This window comes from Eumetopias jubatus, unplaced genomic scaffold, assembly GCF_037043125.1.
Source record: "Eumetopias jubatus isolate StellerSeaLion01/CBP00866 unplaced genomic scaffold, mEumJub1_p1.0 scaffold_9, whole genome shotgun sequence".
NCBI classification, from domain to species: domain Eukaryota; kingdom Metazoa; phylum Chordata; class Mammalia; order Carnivora; family Otariidae; genus Eumetopias; species Eumetopias jubatus.
Genome location: NW_028274815.1, coordinates 71,529,398 through 71,554,082, shown reverse-complemented (window position 1 = coordinate 71,554,082; position 24,685 = coordinate 71,529,398). Strand labels below are relative to the sequence as shown.

Genomic DNA, 24,685 nt, shown 5'->3' with positions numbered 1-24,685 from the left:
GGGTCAGGAGACCTGGGCACTAGTCCAGGCATTGGTCTGGGGGGAAAGAAGTAAACTAAAGTTCACCAAGCCTGTTAGTACCCATTTTCGTACCCAATTCTTACAATAAGCCCAATAGGTAGGAATTAAAACCAACACCAGTTAACAGAGGAAGAAACGGAGCCTGGAGAGGTAGTGTCCTGGCTTATTATAGATTCAGGATAAGATCTCAATTCTAATGCCAAAGCTGCTATGTTCTTAACATTATAACCTATATGCATGCCATATAGTAGGTTCTATCTTCTACAAATGAGGGTTCAACTAAAGAAGCAGAACCAGGCATGCATGCATGCAGTAAATATTTGTTACAGGGAATTGGCTAATGCAATTTTGGAGGTTGGTTAAGCAATCTCTACAGAGGATGTCATCTCTACATCCGATGCTGGAGCTTAAGTCCACAGGGGAGGCAGTGATAAAGGGAAGATGATGAACATGCTGGAAGCCACAGCATGAGCTGAACCCCATGAAATCAAACTGAGCGCCATTTCCATCTTGTTGGCTCTCCCCTTGGTCATGAAAGAATTCTGCGGAAGCTGGGATTCTTCATCGTGGAATGAAGCACATATACCTGGCCACAGGAGTCAGAGAACTGGGGCAAGGTGGAGCACTTGCAGGCCCAGGAGCTGCTTCATAGCTGTGAGCTGAATCAGCTGATCGGCAACAAAGTGTAAGAATGACAAAATGGCTAGGGCTTCCCTTAATCTCTTTTCCCAAGAATCTTCCCTGTGGCCCACCCTGATGGGGAACACATGAGGGAATTCTGGGTAATGTAGTTCAGCCTATTCAAGTTGACACATAACAAAGCCATCACATTGGGTACTCAGGAAAGATTTGTTAAATGAGTGAATGAACATTGTGCTGCTTCCCTTGGAAGTTCTCTGGAGACCAGAACACCTAATCCTGGTTCTGCCTCTTACAAGCCAAGCCACTTAATCCTTTGAGTCTTGGTTTACTTGTCTATGCAACTCCAAGAACAATCCCTGTTTTGCCTATTTAATAGAACTTTTATAGGGATCAGTTGAGATGATCTGAACAAAAGCACTGTGAACATTGTAAAGAAAAGGACAAATGTAATGTAGTACTGTATCGCTTTAATTATGAATGTTGTTACTACTTGAACTTCCTAATCGATCAGATGGAGTAGTTCCTGAGCAATTCACCTTCTAGGTGTGCCAGGAAGATTAAATAGTATGGAGTATGTAGAAGTACTCTGCCGTAGCCCATACTTCAAAGGTGAGACTTCAGTTACCATTCAACACGGTGGTATTTGCACATAATGTGTTAGTTCTGGGCTAAATGGCTTAGAGGGACGAGCACGTAATTGGCAACCCTCGGAGCTGGAGGGCAGTGGCCATTTCTCAGGTGGGAGTTGTGGGCAGTGGATAAAGTTTCTGTCCTGTAAGTCTGGGCTTGGATTTCATAGCAGCCAAACTTGCTCAGCAAAATGAAGAAATCCCTGCGGAAGTTCTTAGTGAAGATGGCATAGAGGAAGGGGTTGGCGCAGGAGTTGATGGGATAGAATAGGACCAGGAGGATCTTTGACTTGGATACTGTGATGAGGGGCACCTTGAGGGAGGCAGAGATGGCAAAGAAGGAGATAGGCGCCATGCAGAGGAAGTCCGTGAAGATGAGCATGGCCATGCGCTTGGCGACCTTGGTGTCACTAGAGGAGGACACGATGTTGGGGTTTCTCACTGTGAGGTAGATGTGAGCGTAGCATCCACAGATGACCACAAAGGCCAGGACATTGAGCACAAGGAGGGACATAACATATAGCTGTGACAAGGGGCTGTCAATATCCATGGGCAGGCAGATGCTCACCTTCATGTAGCTGCTGATGCCAAAGATGGGAAAGAGGGCAACTGCAAAGGCAAAGATCCAGCCTAGCAGCATGACACCAGCAGCGTGGCGGAGCTGCACTTTGCATTCTAGCCGCATGGCATGGGTGATGGTGTGCCATCTTTCCAGTGTTATGGCTGTCAGAGTGTAGACTGAGAGCTCACTGGCAAAGACTGTGAAAAAGCCAGCAGCATCACAGCCTGCGCCAGTTTGCCAGTCGATGGCGTAGTTGTGGTACTGGCTTTTGGTGTAGATATCAACTGATGCAATGAGCAGCAGGTAGATTCCAATGCAGAGATCGGCAAAGGCCAGGTTGCACATAAGGAACCGGGGGACTGTGAGTTTGTATTGGCTGGTGATCAGGATCATCAGCACTATGATATTCCCTGTGATGGCCAGGGTGCTGATAAACCATATCAAGACTCTGAGAATATCATGCCCCATGATATCTTCACATGGATTGAACGCATCTGGCTTGGGGGAGCAAGTCACATCAACCACTTCATTGCATAAGTCATAGTCAAATTCACTGTACATCATGTCAAATCCTTTGGTGTAACTGGATTCCTCATCTTCTGCCAAAGAGATTCTCTGACCCCTAGCCTCGGTCATATCCTCGACTTCTTGCCTTAAAATAGATTTGTTGCAAATTGGATGAAGCTCAGAGCTAGAAAAATACAAAAAGGAACAGAATCAACATCCTGGATCCAGAATGGGCAAATACATCCCTGTTTTTGCACAGGGTAGAAATGATGGGGTTTCTTCCTGGTTTTTTTTTGTTTGTTTGTTTTGGTTTGTTTTTTTTTTCTCTTCTCACAGTCTGCCCTTGAGGCTAAGCTCAAGGGTTAATGGTGCTTACTGTAAATGAACAGAACAACTTGTGTATATATTCATACAGTTGGATGGCCCACTGGGGAAACCATCTGGCCACAACGTGAATGTGGGAGGAAGGCGCCTGGGACTAGCTAAGCTTTGCTGTTAAGTGCAAATAATCTACAGACCTAATACCTACTCCACCCTTTGCCTTCCCCCTTTCTATTCAGCTCTCCGTTACTATGCCTGAGTAGGATACAGTGCTATTCCTCTACTCTCTGCTCTAGTTGCTGGAAGGTCTGGACTGTTTGCTGACTGAAATGAGAACTTAGTTGCTTCTTTTATCTACATAAAGCAGAGAAGCTCAGTCTGTGGTCAGTTGCCAGCCAGCACCTTTCCCTGGGTCTTTGCTGCTCACACTAGTGGGAGGTCTGTGATTTGCCTGAAATGTTACTGAGGGTCCTATTATTCTCTTTCAGCTCACTTCCCAGGAGCCACAATAGGCCCCAGGTATATATTGGTCTGCAAGGGAAACCTGGCTCTCTCATATTAAATAGTTATCTAGTGAGTGCTGAGAGAGCAAACATGGGTTGCAAGGAGGGGGATTTCTAATCATTCTAAGATTATAACTTATTCCCTGGGGAACTGGCTCTTCTCGGGCTCACTTTTTTGTCTTGGTTTTTCTTTTAAGCCCAAATGTACAAGAGGCCTAGTCAACAAAATAGAAGTACTTTCAGAAGGGATTTGCATGAAAACCAGATGATAAATATCCTACCCATATGGGTGGATAGTGCATGTAGAGACGGGGTGGGGGGGGGGATAATAGTTCTGTTTTGAAGCAAAGGCTTAAGGAAAGGAGATGTTCTACACCAGGTCTCTTTTTGGATGGAAAAAAATTTCACATAAATACATACACTTCCTCCCACTCTCCCTCCCTGAGAAGCAATCTCACAGCAATGTTAGGTGACTTCATTTCTCTCAAACCCTAACATAATCTCATATGAGTAGGGAAGTAGGTATTTAAACCCTTGAAAGAATCCCCCATAAAGAGAGAGCAGCTGGGGGAGTAGAGGAGGTAAAGGTGGCATTTGATACTGAAGGCGGGGTCCTGGTTAAGTGTTCCAACATACTGACTGAACTTTTCCCTGTCAACATCTACAAGAAGAGGCTATTAGGGAGAATGCTTTCCTTTTCTCCCCTCTGGGAAGTGAACTGAATTGCCAGGAAGTCATCGTCCCTTGGCCCAAGGACTCTCCCCCCCCCCCCCTCCTCTGGAGAATGTGTCCTCTTTGTTTTTAGAGACTGGTTGGGCTTCTCCCATCACTCACAGGTTGCATTAATGGAGCAAAACAGTAACATACATGTAATTGAAAATGCCAGAGAATCTTTCGGTTTCATCAGAGATCTTACAAGAAAGGTGAGACAGAGCTCAGAGATGGGCCCTGGGGGAACAAGAGAAGCACTATGGTCCTTCATCTAACTTGTGATTCCTAAACCCTGTCATCGGATTAGCAGCAGCCCAATTCTAAGAACAGAAAGTAAGTAACCTGGTGCCTGCAGATGACAATTCGGTTCATTGAAGCAGATCTGACTTAACCATCTAGGGACAGTCTTTGCTTACTGGGGCTTATGTTGGCTTCTGTGAAGATTCTTACTGTGGATAATGCTACTAACTTATTTTAAATATTGATGCTTCCCTTTCCTGAAACAGAAATGACCCAATCACATGAGTGTAGAAAAGGGACTTGAAGCCTTCCCGGACTGCCTCCAGACGCCCTGGCTCTCACCCTTTCTAGGTCCCTATTATAATTTACCATCAGGGCCTCCACATATAAGTGTATATCACTTATAATAGAAACAAAAATAGAAATGAGGGAATATAGTCTTGCCTTTGTAGTACCTTAGCAAATAATAAACATCATAAAGAGTTGGGAATTCAGGTTAGGGTCATTTTAAAAAGTGGTATTCTTGGACCTTGATAAATCATTGGACAGGTTCTTGGGAAGTGTATAACAGAGTGGCCTAGAGTCTGAGCTTTGGAAACAAAGCAGAGGGTTTGGATCTGACTCTGGTTGGTGTTGGTCAAGTTATTTACTGTCTCTGAGCCTCCATTTCTGCCTCTGAGGAGGGAATAAAAATATTATTGCCTTTATGAGAATTATATGAGATAAAGTTGCAAAGAATCACAGAGCTGGGCAGTGAGAACTGAGCCAATGTGAGCAATACCAAGACAGATGACCGCATGACTTCCTGAGTTCATGCTGGGGGCCAGGCCCTGTGTGAGCACTTAGATGTCTATGCCACAGTGCATCAGTTTAAAATCTTGTTGTGAAGAAAAGGCCTAAATAAAACTAACATCACAAAATGGGCAAAATAACATTACCAGGTGAGTGCAGAACTCAAGACGAAGAGCTACATGGTTCAGGATAGATCAGGTGTGTAGTTAATAAGGTCTTTCGGTGATAGTCCAGGAGGGCCGTTGACAAAACCTCACGGTCACAAGGGCCTAACGTTTATATCTTGGGCATTGGGCATGTGTTGTCAAATGAGGATTGGAAGAACAATTGTATCATACAATTTTAAGCTTGCATCTTGTTACTAAACCACACCTACTGTGGTATACAATGAAATGCCACCGTTAAAGAAAAAAAAAACCCTGCAGTTATCTTATGAATAGCATACCTATTTAATTTTGTGTTCGTAAGTTTGTTAAATACAGAGACTAAATGCCCGCTGCAATTTTTGTTACTCTGTTTTGGCACCTCTTGCTAGGAGAGGGGTGGGCCTCTCCTTTGCTCTACCAGACAGGCCCTGATGGTAAATTATAATAGGGACCTAGAAAGGGTGAGAGCCAGGGGGTCTGGAGGCAGTCCGGGAAGGCTTCAAGTCCCGGGACAATGTGAGACCGACCTAGAGATTTCCGGTTGAGAAGAACCCCGAAGCTGCATGTATGCCACCAGGGGTGGCAAGACCAGCGGAGTCTGAGCAGGACAGTTAGGTAACATATTCCTGTGGCATGTTAGCACCTGGGCCAGACAGCAGATTACATGCAGTTCTTAGAGTGATCTTGATAGCCTTTGAGATTTCTGCGGAAGGGTATGAGTTCCAGGGTTTTGTTGGTAAATTGGTATCTTTCTTGCCCCGGCTGGAATAACTCTTGTCTGGAATACAAAAGAGGCAAACCTTGTGCCTCAGCCCAAGCCCTTACACATTCTAGTCGTCAGGAAGAAGTTCCCTGACCCATGGGCTAATGTGTGAGGAGTGTCCAGTTCTGGAGAGTGCCTCCCTGATGCATGGTATTTCTGAAAAGTAGCCCTTTTTCTGCAAATCCTTCTAATGGGTGTGAGTGGGGACTCCTAGTTACTTGGACAACATTTTAGATATATACCGTGCTTTGTTTTGTTTTTGCTTTATCTTGCTTTTGAGCGGGGGCTAAGTCTACATGGGCAGGTGAATGTGTGTTAAAGGTTGAACAATAGAGGAGACCATACCATGCAGTGGAATGAGGACACAGGGAGCTGTGTTAGTGCTGGGGTGCTGCACAAGAGTGTGTAAGTCATCATCTGAGTGTGAGTGCATGGTGTGGATTGTGTCAGTGAGCTCAGGGAGGGTGCGGGCTTTGAGAACTCCTGATATCCGGTGCATTCTATATGCAATGGATCCTTTCAATGTCTGGAACTTTTATGTGCAATCTCCAAAATATTTCCTCTCTACTTTATTTAGATCCTCTGTATGATTTCCTCATCTTTTTTAACCAGTTGCCTCCTGGTTTTTATCTCTGTCTGGATTACCCTCTTTTTTTGGGCTTCTTCAAATTTGACCAACCTTGAAAGCCAAAGCGAACAGGTGTCCCAATCTTTGTCCTCTCTGTGAGGTGCTAACATCCAAAGATGGATTAGGGAGTCTTGGAGGGGTTGGGCTGTACTGTGCATGTGTGCGTCAGTCTCTGGTGTGGCAGTTATCCTTCTCCCCTCAAGAGTTGACTTGGCTGCTTTCTGGGACACATATAGGTGGCACAGTGTGGGACTGGAAGAATAAATCCATATTGGTACCAAGGAAAAAGGGAATAAATATTCATGAAGCATCAGCTATGAGTCAGGTGCTATACAGTCTGGAGTTTTTCATGTTACCTCCCTTAATATTTGGAAGGTGATCGACCATTGTGTGTAGCCCTCTGTTATGAGCCCATTCTCAAGAAAATTAGAAACGCTTCACAGTACTGAAGCTTTGATCTAGAATATGCCTAAGGGCTTTAACCTGGGAGGTCTTTTAAGTGGATTCTCGTCATGCTGCAGATACATAGAAGTTGTGGACCAAGTTCTGCACTGGAGAAATGTCCAAGTGGGGCTCAAGGGTTGGACATGGAAAGACTCACATTTGCCGTCTCCAGTTTGCAAAGGCGCAGCAGTGGCTAGGGTAGGTGAGGCTGGCCTCCGTGAGAGCGACAAACGTATCCAGACTGGGAAGCTTTTTCAAGTTGTATGTTGACCTGGCCCTCAGCTTCTTCAGATTTTCTAAGCCATAGCTAGGCAGGGAATGGATCCTCGTTCTTGAAATGTCTCTAGAAGGATAAAACATAAATATAACATGATTATCATGGACCTAAAATTTTCTGCTTGGTTGGCAGGCAGAATGGCAGACACAGTAGGGATATTCTTAACATGGGTGAGGAGGGAGATGCCAGTAGATCCAACACACCTCAGTCAGATCCGTATACAGCTACTAGGACATTTGGTCTCCTGGAGCCCTGGCCCTTGTGTTTGCATTAGGAGGACTTAGATAACAGGTCTCTCTGATTCCCAGATATACTCACATCCTGCCTGACCTGGGGCTTGACTTCAGCCATCTCCCCTTTTACAGTCTGTCTTGAAATGGACCTATGTAAGTTAGTGGATATCTAAAAGACTGAAGCCATTTCCTACCCAATGTGAAGTCAGCTATAAAAATATCTGTGATGAGCTAGGGATGGAATCTGTGGCCCAATTTCAGAAAAGGGTAAGAAGAAACATACCATAAGGGGAAGAGGAGTCTGGTGGGCAGTAGAGGCACCCTCAGCACGAAGTCCAAGTGGCGCCAGAGAGTGGTGGGCACAGCACAGCCGGACTAGCCTGTATATGTTCCCCGCCCCTCTACCTATTAGCCCTGTGACCTTGGTAAAGTCATGTCATTTCTCCATGTCTGTTTCCTCAGCCATACAATAGGAATGGTCATAATCCTAGCTCCTTCAGAGGGTTGTTGGGACAGTTAAATGAGTTAAAAGTACACAGAAAACTTCCTGGCTAATAGACAGCACTTAATGACTGGTAGCTATTCTTATAAACATCTCTGTCTGTCTGTCTCTCTGTATCTCTGTCTCTGCCTCTGTCTCGATTACACAGTTGTCCTTGCTTTGTAGGAGTCTCTATCGGGACAAATCAGCGGGGATCTATGGAAGCCCCCAGAAATGGACCATCTGGACCATCTAATCAGGGCCGTGTCCCTGGAGGACTCCGAATCCCATCCTCTCTGGCACCTGCATCAGTGACATTAGGTGCTTAGCTGGCAGCTTGGTTGGCAGCTGCAACTCTCAAAACAACCAAGACCAGCTGGTGGGAGCAAGGAACTTTCAATAGTACCAGCTTAGACCTGTTGGGGCCAGCAAGTTGGACATGAAGGAGTGCTTCTGATGGGGGTCATAGCAAGTGATGACCGGAATGGACTCATCTCAGCACACTTGGATATATGTGGAGAAGGAGATTCTTCTCATGTCTGCATTCCTCTAAGTCAAAGCGGTGGGTACTCAGAGCAGTGAAACTTGGGGGTATGAAAATATATTTGCTACCACATATGTTCTCACAGTCTGGTGAAAATTATATTCTCAAAACTTTGTTGTCATTGCATCATTCGTTTGATTTCTCAAAAATTCTTAATGCTTCGTTTTGTCCAATGAAACCCACCCCAACTGCTTCTCTCTGTCACCTCTTTACCAAACTTAAAATAGTGACATCATTTATTGATAACTATTTCCTCATAATCCAGTCCAGTTTCTTCCTAACCCCTAGAGAAATAATACTCAACAAGGTTGTCTATTCATTCTAAGCTTCTCCATTTCTCAGTTATATTTCGCGTGTAAAACATTCCTCCTTTCTGAGACTTTTTCATGGCATCACATCCTCTTTAATTTTTTCCGACATCTTTAACTTGTGATTTTGTTACTCTTTCTCCTCTCTCTTTCCTTTAAATATTGGAGTTTCTCCAACCTCAGGTACTTTTCTGACTGTAAATAACCTTCCAGGTGATCTTACCCACTTTGTTGGTTTCAAATACCAGGGATATGCTAATGGCTTCTGAATGTAAATCCCAGCTCAGATCCTACTTCTGCACCTCAGGCCCAGATAATCAATTGTCCCTCAGACCCCACCATTTTAATGACTTTCAAGTATGAAAACTAAATTTACCACCTTCCATGTAAATGTGTTCGTCCTTTTGTTTTTTTTCCATCTCAGCAAATGACTCCTCCATTTCCCCCCTGTTGTTCAAAATGGAAACTGGAAGTCTTCCTTGACTCCTCACTCTACCTCACTTGGACATTGGGTTTTTTGTCTTCTTAGGTCCGACTTTATGTCTCTTTCAAATCAGTCCACTTCTCTGCCACTGCTTTAGTTTAGGTCACCTAGAGAAAGGCAGTAGTCTCATAACTGTTCTTCTTGTGACTATGGCATTTGTCAGGGTTCTCCAGAGAAATAGAACCCATAGGATATAAAGAGATACATAGGAAGAGATCTATTATGGGAATCACCTCATGGGATTATGGAGGTTGAGAAATCCTGTCACATGCCATCTGTAAGCTGGAGAATTAGCAAAGCTGGTGGTATAATTGAGTCCAAGTCCGAAAACCTGTGAACAGGGAGGCCGCTGGTCTAAGTCCCAGAGCCCAAAGGCCTGAGAACCCGGAGCTCCAAAGTCTGATGCCCAGAGAAAATGGATATTCCAATTCCAGAAGAAAGCAAGCACATTTGTCTTTTCTTTGCCTTTTTGTTCTTTTTGGGCCCTCAGTTGATTGAATGATGCCCACGCACATTGGGGAGGGTGATCTTCCTTACTTGGTCCCCTGATTCAAATGCTAATTTCTTCTGGAAAGAGTCTCATAGGTAGACCCAGAAGTGTTTTACCAGCTATCTGGGCATCCCATGGCCCAGTCAAGTTGACAAATAAAATTACCTGTCACAACCATCTCTCTCCCTCCCTCCCTCCCTCCCTCCCTCCCTCCCTCCCCCCCTCCCCCTCCCTCCATCCCCCCCCCCATCTGTCCAGTGCAATCTTTACACTGCAGATTGGTATTTTTACAAAAATATCACCCAGTTAGATTGTGGCTTCCTGCTTAAAACTGTTTAATGATTCCCCATGTACTTTGAAGTACAAAGCATTGGATGTGATGTGTGGGTCATTTGCCTGGTGTCTCTAACATCCATTCTGTGCCCTTCTCTGTGCTCTGGTTTGTATTTCAGAAGGAATGGCCTCTGCAGGTTCCATTTCCCAGATACCCCCTTGTCAATCAGCTTTGCTGGGTTCAGCAAATGAAACTGGTAGGAGATTGGAGGCTAGGAGGAGGGGTAAAAGTTAAGGTATTTCTCATCCATCCTCTGCCTCAGGCAACGGTTCCTCTATGACTTCAACCGTCGTTCGATCTGCTGAGGATCCAGCTTCTACTCACTTGCTCCTCAGGTCCTACCTTCAGTAGTGGTTACCTACCAATGCTAATCCCTGGACTGCTTATCCTCTGCTTGATATTTAGGCAAATGTACGTTGGAGAGCTAATGATTACCTTTATGTAATACCTATGTATATTTCACTTAGTCCCTTCCTTGTTAGTGCTGACAAATTTGGTAAACTTGGCGTCTGTCATTCAGATACTCTGTGTGCTTTCTGATTTTTTTTTTTTTTTTTTTTTTTGCTTGCTTGTTCTATCACTACTCAGAAGTGCATTAAAATCTCCAACTATGATTTTGGATTTGTATACTACTACTTTTAGTTTTGCCAGTTTTTGCTTTATATATTTATATATAAATAAAATATATATTTTGCTTTATGTATTTTTGAAAATATTTTAAGTACATACAATTTGCTTGGTATCTAGTAATATTTATTTGTCTCCTAATGCTTTGGATGTTTCTTCTTCACTGGTTCCTCCCTGACCACCAACTGTTGGAGTACCCATTGGCTCAGAGCCTAGACTTCTTTCCTCTATTTTCCCTTAATCTGTAGGCTTACTCATCTAGTCTGACAGCTTAAACACCACTTATATGTTGATGGATCACCTATATTTATCTCTAGATGACTCTTCTCTCCCGAACTACAGGCTCTTAAATTTAGCTGCCTCCTTAAAATCTCTACTTGGATGTCTAATGGGAGGGCCAAACCTTGGGTATTAGAAATTGAGCTCCTGGTTGTCCCCCAAACATGCTCCACTTGTGGCCTCTCCACTTGTTAATGCAAGAACTTGAAAGGCATGCTTGGCTCCTCTTTCACACCCCATATGCAAACCCTCAGCAGAACATCTTGGCTTTACTTTTCAGATATGTCTGGAATGAGCCACTTCTCACAACATTCATTGCTATCACCATAGGGTGAAAGTACTGGTGTTCCAAGGTATCTTTTCTGGTTATCTCCAAAGTAGTAGGATTCTTCGGAGCTGGGGTCCCTGAAAATAAGAATCTGATCCATGAATCTTTGTCCCTGTGCTAAGTCTTGACTCTCCACTGCTCAGTGATCCAGCTGCTCTGGCCTGCTCTCCACTTACACTTCCCATTGTTCCGGAGCTTCTCAACATCCTTCTCTGCCCTAGAAGATCTCTTCTAGTTTCTGTCTTCACACCATTGCTCTACTGACCAGTTCTGCTATTGACACTTGCTCTGGTCTCCATGTCCAAGTTCTTCTTTCATCTGGATTTTCTCCCGCCTCAAATGTGAAAGAAAGCAAAGACTGCCCATTTTGTCTAAAACAGTTCAAGGCTCCATCCGAGGAATAAGATGAAGGCATAAAAAAAAAAAAGTCCTTAGGAACAATTGAAACCAGGGCAATTGTTACCTACCATGAACATTTTTCATATTTTTAAAAGCAAGCAATATAAAACAGAGGACTATTTTTTCTTAGATATGTTCCCCCCTTGAGTTCAGAATATATTAAAAAACCACATTAAGATTTCTAAAAATAAACAAATTTTTATATTCCGTGCAGTGCTGTGCTCTCGTCTCATATACTGTGGTAGATTAAAGAGGACTGCAAATTCTTTACACTTTTTCCATACAGGGTCTACTTGCCCTTCCCTTGAGTTCAGGCTGTACTGTGATGCCTTTGGACTATAATAGAGTATGATGAAAGTGTTGCTTTACCAGCTCTGGACCTTGACTTTAAGAGAGCTGACAGCTTCTATATTGGTCTCACAGAGCCCTAGCTGCTATGAAAGAACTCTGAATGCCCTGAGACCGCCATGCTGGGAAAAATCTAAGCGGTGTGTAGAGGTCCTAGAGGATGAGACACTGTGTGTGTGTGTGTGTGTGTGTGTGTGTGTGTGTGTGTGCGCGTGTGTGTGTGGAGGGAGGGAGGGAGAGAGAGGAGAGAGAGGGAGAAATAATGCGCACTGATACCCAAGGCATGGGAGTGAAAGGGACCACTTGGACATAGATCACCCCAGCCACCTGAGCTGATACCACATGGATCAGAGACAAGCCACCCACATTTCTGAAACACATGATTATGAGCCAAATGGAAAGATTGTTTTGAGCCATCAAGTTTTAGGATAGTTTTTATGCCATAATAGAGATCCCAAACTCTCCCTGACGTCTCTGTGATTTTGTCGTCTCCATCATTTTTAACAGCTGTAGAGGTGTTTTTCCTTGAAAGCCATTACGAATGCAATAGTGTTATATTCTGTACATTTTATGCCTTTCTCACCACTTACTAGCTTTTGTTTTATACACTAGCTCCTTGTATTTGCATTTTATCTCTCCTTGATGGTGGAGGGCTCCTTGCATTCTCAGCAGTGCCTTTCATGTAGTAAGCCCCCAGAAAATTGTCGCTTTGTTTGAAGAGACTCTGGGGAGTGACACTGAACAAGGATATGGGAGAGGAAGAGCTAGGTCACCCAGGCCACCTGTGATGTCCCCTAACTTCTGGCAGTTTCAAAGAATCTCCCACCTTGTGTTATCTCTTCTATTGTTTCATACTGCTTGACTTTTCATGTATCTTTGTTTTGTCTGCTCAGATTTCAGATGTTTTGAGAGCTTGGATTATTAACATACTTTTGTGTTAGACATTGTATTGAGCATAGGGCTGGGCTCATGAAATCTACTCAGTAGATAGTCCTCTGATGAGCAGAAATGCCTCATTATTAGCATCAGAGTACAGATGAGAGGCTGGAGCAAGTCTTCCAGGAGGGCCATTCTAAAGCGAGAAGACTGCAAGGCAGACAGAGAGGAAACCTGGATTTCAAGGTTGCTCAGCAAAATGGTGCTTCTGTAGCAGGCAATTCTATGTGACTCAGAGTATCAAAGCACCAAGGAAGGGAGCAACCTTGTGCGAAGTTTACAAGGAGATAGGCATGTATGAGAGAAGCAGCAGAATAATGTATTGGGTGGATTGACCTGAATGCAGTCCAGTGCCTAGGTGTTAGATTGGGAAGCTTTGGAGTCTTTCTGCCTGCTCAGTGTTCTGGAGCTAGCTTGTATTGCAGATTCCTCCTTATCACAGGTACAAAATACATGAGCTGTTGTCATTAGCACTAGGTGGTTTTGCGCTATGAGGCTAAGGCATCTTGTCAGAGTCCTGGGATCCAGATCTTCTGCCGGTGGATGTTGAAAGGAGGGAGTGGTTGGTAGGAGAGGGATGTAGCGTCACTTACAGTAAAACCAGTCTTTAGCAAAGTAATTCCAGGGTGATAGGGGAATAAAAGTCTTTATAGAAGGGTTGACTTACAGCTTGCTGGATACTTGCTGGAGTGGAGTAAACATGGGACTTACCAAGACTTCCAAGTTTTGGACTGGCAGAAAAATGTTTCTCTCTTATCTCCATGGATTAAGAAAAATCCATAGAAATTTATATCAGCAGGGACAAAGATAAGTGGATAGTGTTGAGTGTGGTTGAGACTGAACTACAAATATTCCCACTTTTGCTCTCTGTTCCCCTAAAACACTCTCTCTCTCTCTCTCTCTTTTTTCCCTGGCTATGATCTTTCTTCATGGACTGGAAGTCTAATGTTTGATTTCAATTTCTCTGTAAAAGCACTTTCCATGCTTAGGATGCAGATGTCTGGCGGGGGGTGGGGGATGGGGAGGGTAACAAAATAAGACCTTATCAGTTACTCACATCTTCATGGAAGTGGATTATTATGACTATTGGCTAAAGGTGGGCTTGGAGAGAGGCCCAGAACACAAAGCATAGCAAGTGAGGAGTTTTCAGAATGGTTATTCTGGCCAACCATATTTTGAGGAATAAAGGGATGAAATTAGATCTCTGAGCCTCGAAAGCCAGGTAGAAGAGTCCAGAATTTATAATGAGCAGACTAACAACTTACTGAAAGCTGTGTTTTTATAAGATTAGTCTTGAGAACCCTGAGCCTGGCACATAGTAGGTGCTTATAAATCCGTGTTAAGTGCATTGGAAGGAGAAAGGATTGAAGGTGGGAAGGGAATGAAGTGACTGTTGCAGGAAGTCAGACATAAGCGCTCTCTTCCCCACACACTGTCACTTCATCTGTTAAAGTCACTGTATCACATAACAAAGATTTATTGGGCATCTGCTCTGTTACTATAGCCTCCTGAGGAAAATTTCTGCAGAGCATATTGTTCTGGACAGTAACATTTGTCCCTCGACCAGAATGAGATACTTTAGGGCAGACATTGTTTATCTCCATCCCTTACACCTGGCAGAATACTGGATGCACAGTAGGTGCTCAGTCAACATCTACTAAATGTAGGACATGTATGAGCCAATATGCTCAGGGCATAGCTGCGAAGGTTTATCACCTTGGGCTGCTGGGCTGGGTGGTGTGGGGGGCGGGGAAGGCTAGTCGTGGGCTGGTGTTTTGAATCCTTGTCTTTCAGGCTGGTCTAATGACTGCAGTCTTTCTTTTTTTTTAAGATGTCACTTTGGTTAACATTTCAGCACATGCTATATTTGGCAGTGACTGGTTTTGAGAATTTAAATCCTGAAAAGTACCAACAGGAGACATAATGGGATGATGGCTGGGGCTTAAGAGATTTAGTAATCCTAAATTGTTCAACATTGTTAGCATTCCTGATTCTGAGACACAGAACGAAAAGGGAGACAGCTGTCAGTAATAAGGCACTGAGTCAGGAGAGGCAGGAGTTAAATTGCACTCTGTGCCCCATTTAATAAAGTGTGTTATAGCCAGTGCCACAAATTTGATTTGAACAATTTCTTTTTTTCCAGCAAAGATGTTATTACAGGTCAATCATTTCCATAAGTGAGAGCACATTTCTGGTGTATATACTACACTGACAGATGGCTAGAAGACCTCTCTTTCATGATCCCAGGCGGAATAAAAAGGCAATTTACTATCTATAGGACTGTGGGTACACTGGTAATGGAAGAGAATCATTCTTATACAAATAACTCAGTGTTTGAATCTGAACTATCAAATGAATCTGAGCTATAGCCAAATCAATTTGATAAACCATCAGAATATGATTGTACTGGCTCCAGCCTGCAAAGGCAATGCATTAAATTTTCCCCACAGGAAACAGTTTCCCAAGGAAACAGCAATTGCTTGATTGCTTAAAACCCACACACACCCACACACACCCCAAACTTGAGTGAGTTTAGAATATTAGGTGAAAACTGAGATGGCCACTGATGGTCAAGGTCAAGACTCTGGAGGGGGAAATAGAGATGCTAGGCTTCTCCTCTGAAACTCAGAGGAGCGTGCATATGTGCCCCTGGCTTTCTCCACATCTGTTTCTTTTTGCAGTGGAACATCTCACCATTGCACTCTTAGGTGTTGAGAGGTTCCCTGTTTTCCACTCAATTAAAAATTTTTGTCTTCAGTAAAGGAGTACCATTGGTTTGGGTGCCCTTCCCTTCACTCTCTTGGAATCCTTTGCATGCATCTACTGGGGATAAAGGACTAAGCCTATTGCGGAGGAAGATTCACGGCAGTTAGCTTGTGGAGGAGCTACCCTGGAAACAGGGCGAAGCTTCCCTATTCTCAGCGTTTGTTCTAGTGCAGTGATCCTCGGTGTGCTTTCTGGACCAGCAACAGCAGCTTCACCGGGCAAGTTATTAGAGATAGAGCTTCTTAGGCCCACTCCTGACCTGATGAGTCTGACTCTGGGGGTGGGGCCTGCACTCCAGGGTTTTACAAGCATGCCTAGTGATTGTGATGCATGATCAAACTTGGAACCACTCCCAGCTGAGTGGCTAGTAGCTGAGCTCTCCTCTGGAAATGCCTTCTCCTGACTTAGCCACGATTTGCCTCCTCCCCATGGACAGCCTGCATCATGTGATTGTTGATGAAGAGGACTGGCTCTTTGCCGTAATTCAGTGAAACTTTGAAGGGCCATCTCAATTGCACAGCTCCCATGGGATTGGATGAGGCTTCTGTTGCAAATGCATTGCAGTTTGACTTCCCTCTTAGCCTGATTCTACTCCCAGCAAGTACTTCCCGCATACCCCGATAGCACTCCCCAGTCAACCTCCTGCATGCACACATCCATATCACAGGCTTATTTGGGGGAACGGGAATCTGACCCAATGCACAATCAAAGTCCTAGCCCAAGCATCTACTCTGCAAAAGCAGTCTGAACAGTCTGCCCCTCTCCTACTCATCAACCCGTAGCACCTGGGGTGGGCTCGTTCTCTGCACACACCTCAGCAAGCAGCTCTCAGGCCAGGGTTTGGCTGGGGTTGGCACCTCAGGTTGTAGGAGTGAGAAATGGCATAGGCCATAGAATCCTAGTTGAGCAAGCAGAGATTGGAAGGACCTCTGCAGACTAACCTGAAAGCCCCAGTATGGGAGGCTCGATGTTTGAAGTGATCAATCCTCTTGCCCTTAAGGGGAGGAGGAGGAGACTAGCAATTATAGGCTGGGCTTTTGGCCAGGATCTTGCACATATATCATGCATTGCAATGAAAGGATGTGGGAGTGTATTATCACCCTCTACCCTTTTAAGTCATGGCAAGTGCTTGATAATTCCTTTGGATTTTCTGTAAATGTTACTGACTTCATTCTGGCCAGATCTGTTCCTGTGGTAAAAGGGTTGAAAAATGCACCTGTAACTTGAGGACCCTGTGGAGCTGCTTGTGATGGTGACATCCCACTTCCCGATGGCATATATGGCAGGACTGGCTGAGGGATTCATGTCCATGTTCTCCATTAGACGCTCAGATGAGACACATGGCACAGTGCCTCAGCCTGGGGCCTGATGATGCACCTGTAGGAGATGTGCTTTGTGTTGTCTGTGCTTATCATTCACTGGTGTTCTTAGGCTGGGAGTCTGGTACTTACAAATATTTTCACCCTCTGTTGTGGTTCGCAGCCAACTGTATAACTTTGAGTCATTTGATTAGACAAATTTATGTGCTTTAGACAACATGATATGGTGGGAATACATGGAATGTAAGGCAGAAGACCTAGTTTCTGGTCCCAGCTCTGCCACTTACGGTGGCAGTCTGATGTTCAGCAGGTCACTTTAAATTTCGGGTTTTGGTTGCCTGGATAATGAGCTGGTTGAGGATCCAGTCCAACTCGAATGTTCATGGTAGCGGAGTGGTTAAGGAGCTATGATTTAATAGTATACCCGGTACAGGTAACATAATGGAAACCTATCCCACCACAGACACGTTCTGCCATAACAGATAGAGGTGCTTTAGGAATATTCAAAATCCTTAGGACTTTCAGGTAAGGGAAATTGATAAACTGCTCTTGGGACGGTCAGAGACATCAACAGCACTGTCTCTAAGTCTATTTGTCTCCCGAGTCCTTGAAGAGGAGGAAACATTAAGCATTACAAGTTCTAAGTACTTGGTATATTAGAGCACATGGACCATATGCCTGGCACTCTCTCTTATGCTTGGCAACTACCTGGTATTTCCTAGCACACATTGTGACCTGTTATTTTAGGGTGTATATTTAGTTATTGTCTGACTGTCTCAGGAGAATATAAGCTTTCTGTGAGGAGATGGAGGCTTATGGAGGCAAAGGAATGGTTTTAAATCAAGGTCGTCTGCTCTGGCCTCTCTGCTTTAATCATGCTGACACTTCCTTCTTTTGCATATATTGCCCATCTCAAGGCAGGCATACTAGAATAATCGTTGAACTTTTTCAAAGAGGCAGAATCCTGTATATGGCTCAAACACACGCTCTATTGTCAATAAAAACCATTTGTGGAGTTTCTGCTCTACCATACACTGTCTAATTCTAGAGATACACTAGGTTCCAACCTGCAGGAGAATATAAGCTTTTGAGTGAAAAGGAAAGTTATGTTGACAGATGGGAGGGAAGGAGAGAGGTAACCACACGTGGGAGCCTATATTAATTGCCAAATACGAGGTACAGTCTAGTGGCTCTCAAATGCCAAAATTCACCTTGGGCGGGCTGTAGATGGATCATCTAGTAAAACCTGAGATTTTTTTTCTTTGTTTATTTCTGTGCTCACTCTTTCTTCTTACATCTGACTTCTTCCTTCTTGGTTCCTTCCTTCCTGCAGTACATTTCATCAGTAGATGGGGTAGGTCTTGCTGAGAGTCCAGGAAAACACATTTTTTAAAAGCTCTTGGAGATTGGGGTCCCTGCCACCGTGAAGGCTGTAGAAGTCAGAGGAGGAAGAATTCACTATTGGCTGAGGTGGCCAGGGAAGGGGTGGCAGCTGGCCTGACTCTAGTGGAAAGTCAGTGGCCCATGAGAAGAGAAATGGGGATGGTTCCTCGTGGAGGGAGAGATGGAGATGAGGAAGCAAGCCCCGGGAGGAGGGGTGCTGCATGGAGCCCAAGAGATCTGAATGGAGCCCAAGAGATCTGAATCGAGGCAAAGAGGATCCAAAAATAAGTGTGTGTGGGGATCTCTCAGGGAAAGATACTCCTGGAGATTGAAGGTGAGGAAGGAGACCTGTGCTTTCCCTTCCAGGGAAGAAATGTATGGCAGAAGAGTTGAGAACCTGTGCTCTGAGTCAGACCAGTTTGGTGTTAAATACATGCTCCAAAATTTGCATGACTTGGGATGAGTTAGTTAACCCCCCCCATGGAAGCTGGTTTTTCCTTCTCTAAAATGGGAACAACAGCTCCTACCACAGAGGTTTTATGAGGATTGAATTCGAAAATTCATTTTAAGCTTTTAAAACACTGTCTGGGGCTTGGTAAGTGCTCATTAAATAATAGTTGCTGTTACTGTTGCTGTTACACTATTGAAAGTCAGGATGTTGATCAGCCCGAAATTGTCCCTGGAAGTCTTTGTAGATGACACAGATAAAAACTGACCTTCATTGCCAACCTTATATGGGAAGCCTCTCTGAACTGGAGAAAGTTGACTTCTAACTTGTACATGTTGATCTCTAGCACATGGAAACAGGGGAAGCTACTTACAGAATGACTGGTCCAGAGGCTCCGTGGAAAACATCATTAGGCAATTCTTCTAAATTATTGTTATCACTTAGATTCCTGGGGATGGAGTTCAGAGAAGAAGGGAAACACAAAGCCACATAAATATCACTGTTGTAAGAGCCATTTCCCTCTAAATGGCCTGGAAGAATAGTCAGGGCTACTTACAGCTCATCTAGTTGGGTTCCATTGAATGCGCAGTTGTGTATTTCTTGAATGCCGTTCTTATTCAGCCATCTGAAATAAAAGGCCCATTAAAAAACCAATAATGTCAGATGCAAACAATACAGGGGTTTCATAATTGGAAGCACTGGGGCAAGGTCAGACATTGCAGGTTGTTGGCATAAATAAAATGCCACCGTAAGGCTCAGGGACAAGAGTGGGAGGGAGGCTGATTTATCACTGTATGACCTCATGTGATGTTTGAAGTTTGCGTTACGTGCATGTATTACCTTTCCAGAGGGGGGAACAATTAGTTTTGAAAAGGCACACTTAGGCCTACCACCTGCATCCTGTACGGTCTTCACGCACATTATTAGTGTGCAGAGATGTTGCCATGGAGGGATAAGACAAAGGTGTTTCCCATCCTGAAGGACTGAAATCATGCAATTATTGGACAAATGTTTATAAGACAAAGAACATTTTGTATCCCCTTTCTCTAAGGCCTTAAGCCTCTCACCCATGCTCACCCATAGCAGCAGGCCTGGCTGTCAGCAAAAAGTGATCTAATTAAGCTGTCAGACAACCTGAACATCTCCTGTGACCCACAGGGACCTGGTTATTGGAGGTTTGTGGAGGTGGCTCTGGGTTAAGCCAGAAAGGAAGAGAAATCAATTACAGAGACTGTGGGCTGTGGCAGGGCGCAGTAGTGTGAGTGGGAACAAGAAGGGGTTCTGCGGTTGATGGGGGCTGGATGTGGAACAGTCAGCCTGATTGTGCAAAGGACAGCGAGCTGGTTAGGGGAGACCAAGGACGCCTTGGGCCGACAGCTCCGCACTGCTGTGCTCCTGGATGGGCCTGAAAACAAAAACAAAATCCAAGGCCGGGAGAGCTTAGCCTGAAGAGCCCTTGACCACCTGCTCTTGATTTGCTGTCAGATTCTTTTCCTTGTCAGGCTCAGTGGGTTTACAAATAACAGTGTTTGAAAAGCTGACCCCGAGAGGCTCCTGCATATTCTGAACTCTTATTTTCTGGCTTGCAATGGGTAGCTAGAAACACTTAAAATCACAGGACAGCAACCATATGTTTTTTTTCCTTCCTCCTGAAAACCAGTTTACATTAAAAAATCCAGACAGGAGCAAGGTAAATCTTTTTAAAACCTCAGCAACCATTTGGTGGGTTCTGATGGCCAAAGAGTGGCTGTGTATCCCTGCATCCCACCTGCCTTGCAACTCCCTGGCTGGACTCCAGCCATCTAGCCTGCTCACGTCTTTGTCAGCCTGTCCCTGGTAGTGAATTGCTGCGACAGCTGCCCCTAACCTATGGGATGTAGTTCCCTGAGATTTTCAATCAACCACAGGGATCAGCAAACTTTCTCTGTAAAGGGCCAGGCAGGACATTGTAGGTTTTGTGGGCCAAGAGACAAAATGGAGAATACTACATAGGTATTTTATATAGGTATGTACTAAACAATGTTGACAAAGGTTTTGACCAAACTTATAATAATAGAGTACTTTTTTTTTTTTTAAATAGAGGTCTATTGAAAAGCATGTTTTTTTTTTTTTTTTTTTTTTCCTGGGCAGGGTACCATCTTGCTTAATTTAGGTTAGCGTCAGTGTTCCCTGTCATCAAAATGTTCACTTGTATAAACCAGTACTAGTTCATGGGCTGGATTTGGCTGACCCCTCATCTAACACAAAGGGGTATGTAAATCCAGGTGGGCTCCACCTATGTTTCTGTAGACTAGATTTTTCTGTACATAAATTTCCTGCAAATAGATCTTGCTATGATTAAATAATATATAGATGGATTTAACAGAATTACTGTATTTGAAGTAGGCTTTTGTCTTTATGGATTTTTCTCAGTCAAGAGATACCATCATATGGGGAGGGGGTGGAAGTTTTTAATGTCATTGGATCATTACACATACAAAAAAAGTGATGTCCAGAACTCCGGCCCTAGGCTTTACATTAGGCTGTAACACTCGAACTACTAACAAAGAGAAGCTGACATTGATTATGTGTACTCTTAGTCTCAAGAGATACAGTGCTGGTTTTAAAGCATGATAGTGATGATGGCAATGACCACAATGACAAGGACAACCTGGGCAAAGCATCAGCTAAAGAATAACTGGATCATGGTTTTCTTTGATCTTTATGTGTTTGTGGCCTCAGTAGAGGCTCGGGAGGCTCCAGAAGCAGAATCTGCTCTCAGCCTAAAGAGTGAGGGGACTGGGGGACCGGCCTCATAAAGCCCGCTGGGGCAGGCAAGTGAGATGGAAGCAATTGAGGAAAGGAGGAAATGCACATCGAGTGAGCCTCTCCTATGCCTGGGACGTGGTGAGAGCTGATACACATGGAAGCTCATTTTATTTTTTTCTGAATTGAGGCCATTCTTTTGGTCAGTCATAGCTTGATGTTTTCCCCATTCAGACCCTGTGGTTGCAGCATGGGGGTGGACCTTTATTGCTCATTTTCCTCTGAGACACTAGCCCAGTATCTGATAATCCTTTATCATTATTGGGCTATTTAAAAAAATTGTGGTGTGCATGTGATATATATGTATATGTGTGTGTGTGTGTGTGTGTGTGTGTGTGTATGATAAATTTTTTTTAGAACAGGGACTCAAGATTTGAAAAGTGCCAATGCATAGAAAACTCTTATCAGTCCTCGGTGCCGTTTAGCCATACTGCTTTTTCTGACCACACTTGGATTTCCTTAGTGGGAGAAGGCGCCCCTGCATCCAGATGTGTCACCCCAACTAAGAACAACTGGAGTCTTAAACTGTCTTGAGTATGGATTTTCCAATTCCATTATCTATGGATTAAGGACCATCTGAGGTCAAGAAAAATAGATTTTGTTCTCACAAAAGTGAATGTATCCTTTAGAGACGTGTCTGAGAAGTATTGACTCTTAAGAAAGCTCTCCTCTTGGGGAGAGTATGTTCTAAATTCTGGGGAGCCACGCAGTGTCCATGAACAGAAGTCCGAGAAGAGCAGCCATGATCTGCACATTTCCTTTGTAGGTTTGGGTGTGTGAGGCTGTGTCCTAAGTTCTTAGTTCCTCAGGTCCTTTGCCTACACTTGGGGAGAGGTAAGGCCTTTTTAGCTCAGAATCCTTGCCTTCTGTCTTACGTTCTGGACAAAAAGAATGTGTGTCAGAGTAGAAAACTGCGAGCAGTCTGCACATTCCCACTTAATGATATATTTTTATAAAATACTCAATAGATTTGCCACATGCTAACATTAAGTAACTTAGAACTACTATATTTAAAGATGTTTAGAGCAGGATTTAAAGAAGCACCGGATATCCAGGTACAACTGATGACATGTATCACTAGTCTCCTTCCATAATGTAGCCTGGCAGTCCATTCACTGTCTATTCGTGCTCTAACCCGCCAGGCTGATGTTACTCAGGGACTCCCTCTTTTCCCCCGAACTCCTATCTTTCCTCCTCCTCCTTTTTTTTTTTTTTAACCTTAATAGCCTTGATGATTGTTTCCTCTGCTTGCCCTTTGCCTGGCTACCTCCCACGTACCTGTTAAAGCCCCATCTTAGATGCAACCTCCTTTCCCTCCTTTAACTGTTCCTTCAACCCTCACGTCACTGGCCAGTCAGAGTAAATCATTCCTTCTTCCCTTTTAGGATAATTGCTTTTATTTTGCACACTTTTTATTCTGTTTATATTTTAATCCATTTATTTTGCTTTCCCCTTCTCTCATATTTCCCATACCCCATCGACTCATTCTAATACAGGTGCGCATAAATTCCGAATGTTGTGAGTGTATTAAAGGGAAGGATTAGGTATTACTCAGTTAAAATTGGTGTCTAATACCATGTACTCTGAATACATGCCTTTGATTTTTTAATTTTTGTCCTTCATACTTGCAATGTCTCTGCTAGTCTCTTTGAAACCTTTCCTATTGTTCTAATTAATTTACATCAAATGCTGTGCTTAGCTTTAATCTTCAGCATGTCCTCATCTCTACTGTTTCTCCCCCCCCGCCCCGCCCCTTTTCTTTTTCTTTACTGCTGGGTATTCTCTGAATCGCATTACTGTTTGGAAAATGACTGAAATTCTTCCTTGGCTGGAACTTACCTTTTGTACATAATGGCATATTTTAAGCACACACACTGGTATATTTTTAAAAAATGCAACAATTTCTGAAGTGGGAGGATAAAATGTTTTCCTTACAGATGTAATGGCAGTTACCAGTTTCCCAAATGCCATTCTGTTCATCTAACTTCCGTAGATCCCACAGACACCTGGGTAGCCCCAAGCTCTCTTTCTGGGCCATCTTGGGCAGTGGATAAACGGGCACACAGGCTACTAGCACAAAAGATTACCAAGTAGTCCATTAATGGCACAGAGTGCATTTAAAAACATTCCCAAAAGTCAGAGGGAGTAACTGAAGCTCATTAGAAAATGTGGTTGTTTCAAGAAAAAAGAGGTCATCTCACGCCCAGCATGGGGTTGAATAGGAGCTGCTTGGCATGGTTATGAGGGAAAATCTCCCAAATTCAGCCTCCTCCTTGGTCTTTTTCTTGGGGCAACAAAAGCCTTGCTAGGCAATAACTAGCTTTACTGATGCAGGAGTTATTCTGTCCTTCAGAACAGATGTTGCATCACAGGAGACCATCATTCAAAGAGTAACTTTAAATATTTGAATCACACGGCAGAATCATGCATTATTAACATGACTCCATGTTGTGATTCTGAAATGTAAAGATGGGAAATGAGAGAGAAATACTGAAGCAGAGAGAAATTTAAATGGTGAAAAGCCAAAGTTACCCAAACACAAAAGGAGCATCCTGTTAGGGGAAAGATGATTAAATCAGAAACCAAATGTTACTCCACTGGAGTTTTTTTCTTTACTTACAAAATCATACTTTCAAAACTCAGCCCCATGAAAGAATTTCTTTCAACTGTGTGGATGTTGATATTATCTTGAATGTCTCTAGAAGAAAGTACAGATACATTAGGTCTTTATGCCAGCTCCACTCCTGTAACCTCCCCACATTTCATTTCCTGGGCATTATGTGGTCTTTAGCTGAGGCAATGTTGCAACAGTTAGTATTCTGAGAGATGATGAGTTCAAAGTTGGGGAAATAAATGACATCTAGTTTACCTTCAGTGTATCAGTGCCTAAAAATGAAATTGCAATTTCTCATAGTCTCTTGTCTCTGGACATTTTCTTAGCTAATTCCACCATGTTCAGGTTCTGATACACTCCTTTATTATCCTTG

The 24,685-nt window shown here is 43.7% G+C and overlaps 1 protein-coding gene across 5 annotated transcripts in view; it reads right to left on the bottom strand.

Moving 5' to 3' along the window:
* Positions 1–1,320: 1,320 nt before the first annotated feature.
* The window catches only part of FSHR (follicle stimulating hormone receptor), a 166,546-nt gene continuing 143,181 nt past the window's right edge, over positions 1,321–24,685 (bottom strand). For 2 of the 5 annotated variants that reach the window (XM_028104017.2, XM_088026203.1), the window contains exons 6-10: positions 24,319–24,396; positions 19,450–19,518; positions 19,267–19,341; positions 7,067–7,252; positions 1,321–2,545 (exon numbers count right to left, since the gene is read on the bottom strand). In XM_028104017.2, coding sequence (XP_027959818.1) covers positions 1,321–2,545; positions 7,067–7,252; positions 19,267–19,341; positions 19,450–19,518; positions 24,319–24,396 — 1,633 coding nt within the window. The remainder of the gene's footprint in view (positions 2,546–7,066; positions 7,253–19,266; positions 19,342–19,449; positions 19,519–24,318; positions 24,397–24,685) is intronic. The other 3 variants (XM_028104019.2, XM_088026204.1, XM_088026205.1) reach the window with 2 other exon arrangements.